At 38.1% G+C, this 11,085-nt stretch overlaps 1 protein-coding gene across 9 annotated transcripts in view; it reads left to right on the top strand.

Annotated features, from left to right (window-relative positions):
* The window catches only part of LOC113160053 (protocadherin alpha-C2-like), a 137,442-nt gene extending 133,809 nt beyond the window's left edge, over positions 1–3,633 (top strand). For all 9 annotated transcript variants that reach the window (XM_026357096.1, XM_026357097.1, XM_026357090.1 and 6 more), the window contains exon 4: positions 587–3,633. In XM_026357096.1, the coding sequence (XP_026212881.1) occupies positions 587–894 (308 nt within the window). In that variant the 3' untranslated portion in view covers positions 895–3,633. The remainder of the gene's footprint in view (positions 1–586) is intronic.
* The last annotated feature ends 7,452 nt before the right edge of the window (positions 3,634–11,085 follow it).

An 11,085-nucleotide genomic window follows, 5' to 3' on the forward strand; every position in this document is an offset into this window, starting at 1 on the left:
ATTTGCTTCATGACCTTTCTCAGCCTTTAACATAATGATGAAGGGTTTAATGTTTCATCAAGCAGCGCCACGGATGTTAGCTTTAGCCAGGAGGGAGCTTTTGATTCATTGCCCACTTATCAGCCTCTCCTTTGAAACCTCCCATCAAGTCTCACCACCTCATGCCTTTTATAGCATGTCATGGCTGTTCCACATAGATTACCTCATTATTGACTGATTAGATTTTTGCAGTAGCTGCTGTGGACATCAGAGAACTCGCCTTGCAGTCAAAGTTTTAACACAGTACATCTGAATTATGTACATAAAAGCACAGCGCACATTTGCACTTTGCCTTTCAATTAATTTGCTGCAGATAATTTTACGATCAGTCACTGAGACTTTCTCCTGTAGGCACATTAGAGCTCAGAAGGTGTGCTTCACATTCTGAAAAGAAATAAGAAGTTTGTAATACTAAATACATATATTTACATATAAGAAATATATTTATTAAGATTTGTTGTTGTTGCGTAATCACACATGTTTCAAGCAAATAAATGGCAAATAATACCCTAATATCCTAATATCCATCTCTTTGTGTTTCTTCCAGATGGTGAAGGGGGAGAGGTGTCGCCCCCAATGGGCGCTGGCGTAGACAGTAACAGCTGGCACTTTCGCTATGGCCCCGGTGGACCTGGTGCACCCCCACAACACCTAAAACCTGGCGAAGTCCCCCCAGAAGCCTTCATCATCCCTGGCTCCCCTGCAATAATATCCATCAGACAAAACCAGGGGGGAGAGGACGACAAAAGCGATTTCATTACCTTTGGAAAGAAAGAGGAGGCCAAGAAGAAAAAGAAGAAGAAGAAGGAGAAGAAGGACAAGAAGGATAAAGGGAAGGATGACGGAGATGAGTAGAGAATCAGAAAGAGGAAACAGCAAAGAAGAAAAGGGCGTTGTTAAAACAGAGGTACCAACCAAAGTCTACTGGGCAAAAAGGAGATGTGAAAATTATACCAGATCTTTCAGTTTAGTATCAATACCTATTTTCACTAATAACTTTTTAAATATATTTCTGCTATAAACCAGGCCTTACCAACATGTATTTTACCTTTAGTCCCTTGCTGAGGTAAATTACTAATCTTGCTCTTTTCAACAATAAATTGATTCGTTTTGCTCCACGCCCCTGTGTGCCTGTAAACCCAGAGTCAACATGTTGGTCATTGTTTCGCATAAGAAAAGCCCAGTCTTCACCCCTATCTTCCTTTAACCCACTGGACACGTTGGCACCTCTGTCTTAGCCCCTCCCCAACTACGATATGTAAACCGTTCTCTCTGAGAGAAGAAAAATACTTTGTACAAGAACAACAAAAAGGTCTGTGCCAGCCAAGGAAAAGAACAACAAAGAAGATTGAGACACATGTATGCAGTCTGGAGCTGGACACACTCTACTTGTAAATAGCACAGATGAGAGTCACTGAAACTATGGCTAACATGAAACTGCTGCAGATTTTGCTGGTTATTACCAATAGTGTTTCCTGAGATCTCAATGAAGCCACACGCACACACAGACACGCATGCTCACACGTTCAAACGTGCAAACACAAATACACGTACTTACCATGACAAAGTGGACACAAAAAGCACTTGAAAAAAGGAGAGAGATGAAAACGGAGAGAAAACCAACTGACATCAAAGAAATGTGCTTAAAACGAGACACTGCAAGCTTTTTGTCCCGCACAGTCGCCTCTGCGGTGCACATATGTACATCAGCTCTCTCAGGATGGAAGCAGCATCCTTTGAAATCACTCTGTATTTGCTCACTGCATTTGAAGGACACCGAGAGCTTCATCTCCAGCCAGAAACCCAACTGAGGATTGCAGAGAGCACCGGAAAGATGGAGAAATGGGAAGATAACTCCCATTCTCCCGAGGATCGCAGAGGGGAGAGTCCAGCTTAGCTGGCTTATGACTCCACTTTCAGTCAGTGGACTCTTATGAAACCTACAGAATATTAGGAGAGTCTTGAGATTTTGATAACACCTTCTCTCCCCCCCACCCCAAACTGCAGCAAAAGCCTAATGCTTTCTGCATTGAATGTTTGCTAGAAACCAGTCCTTACCTGATACCTTGAGTTTACAACTGCTCACCTGCTTGTATTTACCCCAAGCTGCCACGAGCCATCCTTTCCTCCCCCAGCTGCCTTCTTCCTTCAGTCACCCATCCCACTGACTGCCTCCTCATGTGATGAGGGTGTTTGTGAACAGTTTTCATTTCTTCAAACAGATTCTCTATAACATACCATACTCTGGCCTTCTTTTATTTTCTTCCTCATAGCTTTAACTGCTTTTTGCATGTCATGCCCACCCATTTTACCTTCAAACATTGCCCCAAACCCCCACTCTGACCCCCTACTCAGGATCCATCCTGGGAATGGCCTGCTCTGAACATTGTGGTGTGCTGAGAACAGCATGGAGTAATGTGGATGAGGCCTAGGGAAGCCCAGTTGGGGGTCTACACCCTGAACCCTTGTCAGATGTCTCTCTAAGTGAAAAACGGTTCAGTGCTTTTAACTTGTGAATACTACAGTACACTGTCCATTTCCTGTTTGTAGCCACTGATGAGAGGGGACCAGGTGGGATGAGGCAGATTACAGGAGTAGAGGACTGGGATAAAGTGTGGAGACAGGTGCCGTGGGCTGGCCCTCTGCCTCCACATATTAGAAGAGAACATTGTTCTCTGAATTGATTGTGTAGGATCGTTGAGTCACATATTAGCTTTTATGTACGCTGTAAATGTAGCGTAGACTTTCCATAGATTGTCTCTACATTAGTAACTGAAATCTGCTAAAATATGGGCATCTAGGGATTACTATCCCACAGCTATATCCCACCAATCCTCTCTCAGGAGGTTTTGAAAAAGGGGCACGCATGTGCCTCATGATCTGCTTCTGTTGGTTCCCCTCCCCTGCCTGTAACTTGTTGCCACGTCCCCAGAGTTTTGCGGCTCAGTATGACGTCACTCCATTAAGTGGCTGCTGCATGTACTGCTCTAAGGAAACACATACTATATAGAGAAATATATATATAAATAGATAGATGGCTATGATTTTATTCTTTTGTATTATCATTTTTCTTCATTACTCACACAGAAGATATTTGTATGTACTTCTGTCTCTGCCAAACATCTATGTACTACAATCATCACGCTCCACAGATGTTGTATGGCATCCACTAAACCTCTTTAGATATTTGTAAATGCTATAGTGTGATACCTTTCAATGCAATTTTGTTATTTTTCTTTTACCAAATATGATTTTTGCTTTTAAGAACACGCAAAGCAAGAAAAAAAAAAAAAGAAAAAAGACATAAAAATCACTTTCTGTGTCTGGCTTTGACATGACGATCTAACTAGCATTGTAATATTGTAACTGAAATATGTATGATCCTATGATGAACTCTCACTTCCCTTTCACTACTAAAAGAAAAAAATGGCAGAAAAAAAATCCAGTGTAAAATAAAGGTATATGTAGTGTATGCTTGTGTTTAGTGGGCAATCATGCTGTCATCTTTCCCAATGTATGGTGGTGAACTATGGTGGCAATGTGCTGTCCTAAATGGATCAGCCCAGATCTGTTGTAAAACCCTTTTTTTGTACACCCCCTCATCTACTGTGACAGTGAAGTAGTGATTTTCATTAATTTCATTTATTTTCTGACTTTTTTTTATTTTACCTAAATGGATACAGTGGTAATGTGTTTTGTTTATAAATCACTAATAAAGTTTTCTTTCTTAAAAATACTACTTGACTTTATTTAATCCTATCTGTCTTTTGTACATTTGTTTTCTCTCTAATTTAAAGATATTTATTATAATTTAAATTGTTACATTAAAAACACGCTCAATGCTGGACATTTTAATTTATATTAAAAATTGTTAGTTGTGATCAGTATTGCCCTATATATATATCAGAATCGCCCTTGTTTTACAGAAGATATACTTCACCCAGGTGAGTTTTTAAAAGAGCGGGCTGAATACAACACTTTTTGTACACGCATTGATGAGGGCAGCACAGATTAACAGCCTATAGGGACAGCTCCTCTGTCACACATGCTCTCACTTTGCTTCTTTCTCTGCACTGATAAGCACTCAGAAAGGCTCATTCCCTACAGAGCTGAGAGGCACAGACAGAATGACCTGCCCAGCACTGATGCCTCATTTCTCCTTGGTGAAAGCCAGGGCCACAGATGGCCCAAAGTCCCTACTGAAAGGAAGCTTCCAGAGGCAACATAATTTAATAGAGTGGCTTAGTAGATTTATTGTATCCCAGTGGGTGTGTTTGTAGAAAAAAAGAAAATCACAATAGAGAGATATCAGTCATGCTGGCCTAGATAAAATGCAGCATTGGTAATCAATATTTTTATCCAGTCATTTAGTCAAGTAGCCAGCTCGGTTGTTTGCTAAAAGGTCATTTAGACTTTCAAGAACATGTTGTTCTTTGTGGTCCAGCATGAACTTATGTGTGGCTGACAGTTAAACATGTTTGTGTGTTCTTCTCAATGGAGTCTCCCTCGCTCCAGTTCAGGGTAGATGATGATGATGAAAAAGGTTCAAGAGTTCATGTTTTTTTTTTTAAAAGCATCCCATTTTATTTCTTTCTCTTCAGGAGAGGATAAAATGGTTTCTATGGTTACATATCTTTGGGGAATAGTTACTATGGAAACAGCCTTTTATTTAAACACAGTAGGGTCGAAACAGCGGGGTGCCTGGGACAAGCACCTGGGATGTGTCCTTTCATATGCCAAAGACAACACAGGTGAACTAGCTGCAGATTTAATGATGCAATACCACAAAAGAATCTCCTCCTTTCCTGGTAAGAAAAAAAAATCATGGAAGAAGAATAATTTAACAAAAACCACTAACACCCACACATTTAAAATAACTACAGTTGTATATTCCCATGAGCCTACACAAAATGTTTGTTGGTCTTTCTGAATTTTGGCTCATTGGAGCTATACAAACAAATTAACAAACAAGCAAACTGGCTCGGTGTGCTGACAAGTAGCCCGCAGTGTTTGGTCTACACAGCAGTGAATCTGTGGCTAATGAATGTGGATATACACTATGGCAGAGTGAACACAGACATAGAAAAACAGCAGTGGGCCACCCTCTCTATAATGTTAATGAGCCTTGATACAACCTCAACTCCGACTGGACTATACTGTTAAATGCATATGCCTCTACTTATGTGACACATAGTAAAATATCTGGAAATCTGTATTATAAGCAGAAACAATTAAAAAGTCTATGTATAGCCCTTTTTAAAGCATAGACATGATGATATGCCAAATCACGGCACATTGGAACTGAACTGTTCATGTGTTTTGTCTTGGTGGGTGTGCTGGTTGGTGATGCTGCCAGCTGCAGTGACTCAGCAAAGTCATCATCCTGCTGAGGAAGGCAAATTTAGAGACTTGAAAGCAGCCGGAATGAAGATGGAGAGATTAATGTGCACAATAATTTTGGCCTATGGCAATAACAGCACTACACATTAAATTGTAGAGGCTCAGTGTGTGTGAGAAAGTGCAAGAGAGTTAATGAAACAGGGTGAGGCAGCTGCTTTATAATTAAATATATGTGTTTCACTCTGTCGTTATTGTTATAAATGATCCTAACTGGCTTACTGGTGGCGGAAATACAGTATAAATGAATAAGTGGTGCCCGAAAACTCGGCCTTTAAATCTGCTGATATATAACCTTAAAAAATTAAAAGCTATAACAGGGCTACACTCTCTGCTGCCATTTTAAATAATGTCTAAATGTAAATGCAACATTTGATCAAAATGTTAAAGTACTGCAGGAGAAAAAGGAAAGTTTTAGAAGGGAATGTAGTGTTGGACTACATATCCCATGATGCAGCGGGTTCCGGAAGTGAGATATTCTATTGGTCGGTGATGCTGCTGAGTGCTTGTCATTATGCTGCTGATATATGTAATATGGTACCTGACATTTTTTTTATGATACTGTCAACAGTGGGGTTCCTGTAATAAACTCTTACTGCATGATGGGATGAAATGATGGAGATAAAGTCTGTTTAACAGTTTTACCTTAACCCTCATCTGTTCTGTTCGTTTACTCCCGCACCTTGAGAGCTGACGTTTTCAGTCCCCTCTCTTTGCTGCACTTGTCCTATCTGCAGGAGTGGTGAACACAGGGCGCCATCTCCTGGTCTAAATATCGCAGCACATTTGGCAACAGTGGCAAAACCACCAAATCAGAATATTTGTGAATCTTCTCTCAGTTTAGAGAGTATAATTTATAGTAGAAACTTTGTAATAGCACATGCATGTCAATAAAAGCTAATTATCATTAAATTGTAATTGCTGTACATTTTTGTCTCATGTTATTTTATCTTAAATATTGTCTTTGTGACTAAACGTATGATTAAATTTGTTCAGTTCTGAGTTCAAGTTATTATAAATAATACAAGTATGTGGAATATTCCTCAAAACTATAGCTGTTTTGCTTGGTCCTTTTCTCCATTTGTTATTAAACAAATATTATAATATTAAATTATACAATATCCCTAAAGACACAAACCAACAACACAGCCTACATATTATTCCAGTGAATAGAAGAAAGCCCAATACTTGTAATAGTGCAATAGAAATACCTATAACAGCATATATCTCAAAATGTAATTATGGTATTTTAAGTCCAAGTCCTGAAATCAATCTGCTATGGGTTTATGAAGCATCTTTGTGATCAACAACTTTGTCAACAATATTTTTTTTCCACAACTCAACAAAAAGCGGAAACTTTCCATTAAACCATTATCCAAGATGTGTGAATTTAAATGACTTGTTGAAGTAAATATGTTTCCCAATATCAGCTGGGCATGTGTTCATTACATCCCTGAACTTAACCTCTAAGGCCCTAATGTTCCCCACTGCCTCTGTCAGGACAATAGCTGGTTGTGCCACTTTTAGCAGCAACACGAACAACCAAACACTGTAAAGAACTGGCGATCAGTCTTTCACATCACTGTGGTGGAATTTCTTGTCAGCTCTTTGAACTGCATGAACTGCTCATTTAAGATCCTAACCCAGCAACTCAGATGGACTGAATAAAGAACGTTGACCACACCATCCAATGCTGTAGCTTTCTTTGGATCATTGGCTCACTGAACAACCCAGTTCTGCTTAAGCTTCAACTCACAGACTATTGACCTTCTTCAGGATTCTCTGGTAGAGAGTGGAATTCATGTTTCCCTCAATAACAACAAAGCACCCAGACCATTAAGCAGCAAATCATCCTCACATTTCCCTGTATTCAGCTCACTTTGAATTGTCTGTCCATATTTGCCCCAAGTTTGTCCTCGAGGCAAACTTGAGATAAGCACTGGTTACGCAACTGATGTCTGAATATTTAGAGCAGTATTATTTGTGAAAAAGCGAACAAGTGAGTCCAGTAAGTAGTGTCCAAATAAAGATAAAGTTGATTCTCACATTGAAGAAACTATTTATAGGAATTTTTCACCAGATCAGTTGTATAAAGGATTTTTGATACCTGAAAAAATATTCATGTGTAAAATTTCCTCTACAGCAGTGATTATTTGAGACTGAAATAACCTCCTTTTTATTAAACTTGACTGTAGTTTCAGTCAACAGTATCCTGACTTGTTACATCTGACAATATAGTACATATATTCTTTAAAATACTGACCATTGTACATTTATCTGGGCTGTTTTCGTCTCCTGGAACAGAGCTAAATCAGAGACGTAATGAATATTACACTGGTAGCCAACAGACTAGCTATGAGAACCTGTTAATATTATAAGTATTCTGGATAATAATTCACCAGGTACTGCTCATTGAACTATGGTTATTTCTTTAGGGGTGAACATTGTCCTTTGGGGTTAACTGTATGAGTTTTTGAGACCAAATCAGTCACAACTAACGTCTCAGACACTGGAGTTGTTCAATTTAAGGTGTATCACCATGGTGTGAATTTCACAGTTTTACTAGGATTAAATCAAAAAGGGAATATTACACTTAACTACTAGTTCATCAGTGTGTACTATCCAGGCTGATGAACTAGCTACTTGGATGAGTAGTGAAATGTTTCGACCCAACAAGAAGAAAGTCCAGCTGACATGACTCAACTTCCAGATAAATTCAATTGGGTGACTGAGAATATTCATAGACTTTAGAGAAACAGGTTGATAGAAATCTAACCTATAAATTCCACTCAGCAAATTGCTGCAAATTAAAAAACAAGAACTCAAAACAGACACACATTAAACTTATTTCATGCTTCTGCTAATTGTGACTACTACTAGACTAAAACCCAGGGATGGTTAAACAACTGTCAACTATGGGCTTCCCCTGTAATGTCAGACGGTGTTTTAAGACATTATGACAATAGGGACCAAAACATTAGGTAGCAATATTAAGAAGCAAACAAGTTACAATCTAATCTAATTAAATGTTTATCCAAATGTCAAATATCCCTCAATTAGAGTAAATATGAAATAATAAAAAAGTAAACGTTATGATAATCATATATTGTAGTCACAATAATTTCATGTTTAAAAACCATACAGTAGATTAAAAACATATTATTGTGTTTTAATTAATGAAGGTTTTAATTCATGATAAAAAGGTGTAGCTGTACCACCGGAAACGCGGGTTCATTAGTTGGTTGACTAGCAACCGACAGTTAGCGTTAGCTCGTTAGCCTAGTGACGTTATGCTAACACACAAAGAGCACAAACTGCTAAACCGAGGCTGGACTACTAGAAACCTGCAGCGTGTTAGGTAGCAGTGTTTTAATGTTACGACAGAGTCGTGACTGAGTTTGACTTGTGATGTGGCTAACGGTACAGCTGCCGGTAGCGTTAGATCAGAGCAGATGCTATGTTTGCTATGTGAGCTCGCCATGCTAACGTTGTCTTTCTGGTTAAGCACCGTAACACAGGACAGATTGGTAAATATTTCTGTGCTTATGTGTAACAGTTTCTCAAACTGTGACATTTTCTCTTTCTTGGTCTGCTTAAGGAAGGAGAGCTGCTCCTGTAGCGACTACCTGAACGAAGGAGAGTTGGTTTAAAGTCCCTGGTTTAAACACTGGTCAGTATTTTATACTGACAGCATGGTGGCTCATAACATTAAACCAGTTGTGTTGTCCAGTGTGTGCATTATGCTCAGTTAGCATCTTACTGTTTGTACAAGTTCAGACCATTTTTCCACCCATCATTAAAGGCTAACTGGCCACTTTCAACAGCTTAATCTTTTGGTGTTGTATTTCCCCCCTCAGGTTTCTTTGCTTCGTGAATGACAACTCTTACTTATACATAACGCTGGACATATTTGAAGAAGGTGATCCTACAGAACTCCCATACTGGTTAGTAAACACAGTTCAATTATCTCAGTGGATGTATGGATCAGTCACATTGATATTGCTGGAGCTGAGTTAGTTTATTCTAAAATTGTGTGCAGTTAATCTCGTTCCTTGAAGTGATTTAGACTAAGTTGCCAAACGTTGACATTTACTAAGAGACCATGGAGATACTTTAAACAAAACTGGACAGAGCTTAGTATTGACCTTGCATTTATATCTAGTATTTGCTTTTGATATTTTTTATCTAGACATACTGTTCACATTTTAAGGAACTACATTAGGACATGTATGATTTTGGCACTGGACATACACAGGTATACAGAAATGCAACCTAGCTTTCAAATTAGTGATTTGTAGAGGAACTGTGTAAAGACACCACCATGTTGGTTTGTTGATTGTACTGGAGCAAAAATATTAAGCGACACCTGTAATATAAAACGGCTTTCATGAAGGTTTAATAGAGCCTGGCCATAACAATAATACTTAAACTGTTTGAGTTACAAAAATGTGTTTACTACTTCTACAGAAGGGATACACAGAAAAGGTGCACAGAGTTGTTGTTGCCTGCAATCAATATATATGTTATCTGTAGAAAGAGAACACTACAGGTTATATATCAAAGTCTATTTAGAAGCCTACTTCTCCAAAGCAGTAAGTCTGAGTTTATAAGTTTGAAAATAAATAAATCTGGCAGGCTGGTATTAGATAGCATGCCACCCTAGCCTACAAAGAGTCATAACATTATTAATTTATTTTCTTAATTGGTTTTTGGTCCAACAGTGTAATATGTGTGCAAAGCTAAAATAAAATAAAAAAAAAACCATGCAGTTATTGTGTGTAGTAGAGATAAATTATCTTAGGCCTTATTGTTTTATAGCTGAATACATTTTATGTATTTTTAATGTATCAATTGGATTACATTTATTTATTTTGATTATGTACCACTATGGTCATTGAATATAGACCGTTTGTTGCAATCCAATGTTGACATAAAAATAAGTGCAGAATTATATTTTCAATTGAAATTACTTATATTTAGTCAATGTCTAATGCTTTTTATGGTATCGTACTGCCTTTTTCTTTGTGCATTCTTAACATTTTGGCCACACATCACATTTACTATTATGGCACAAGTACTATTAAATATAGCTATGTGATTTATGCATATTGTGTATTAATTCATATCATACTAATTACATAAGATTTGGTGCGCTTAGCAATCTGTAACTTCTAGGGATGCTGGGTGGAAATAAATTTTATATTTTTGTAGAATAAGGGCTTTCATGCAATGTGATGAGCTTGTTGAGCTTTTTCTTTTTCAAGCAATTTGTGAATTGTTTTCAGAAATCGGACCCTCTTACTTTCGAGACAAACCATGCAGTTATTGAATTGGCCATACACTGATGTATTATCAGTTAGTATTAAAGACATATTCAATTTAGAAACATCTATAGCCATACATGTGCAATGTATTCATACAATTTGTAACGTGCACTGGCATTACGTGTATACTGATAATTTTGTATATTGCTATGAATAATTAGAAACATAATTTGCGGCTTTAGTGCAGCACTTGGCCATATTCTGTGATCTTGCTCTTTATGTACATGTGACATTGGTATACAGTTCGCCTGAGAGGGAGTGACGGCATCCAGAGAATCAGCTGAATGTATTTCACTATGTAAAATCTCGATATCAACGTGCTGGA

The sequence above is a fragment of the Anabas testudineus genome, chromosome 10 (genome assembly GCF_900324465.2).
Source record: "Anabas testudineus chromosome 10, fAnaTes1.2, whole genome shotgun sequence".
Taxonomy (NCBI): domain Eukaryota; kingdom Metazoa; phylum Chordata; class Actinopteri; order Anabantiformes; family Anabantidae; genus Anabas; species Anabas testudineus.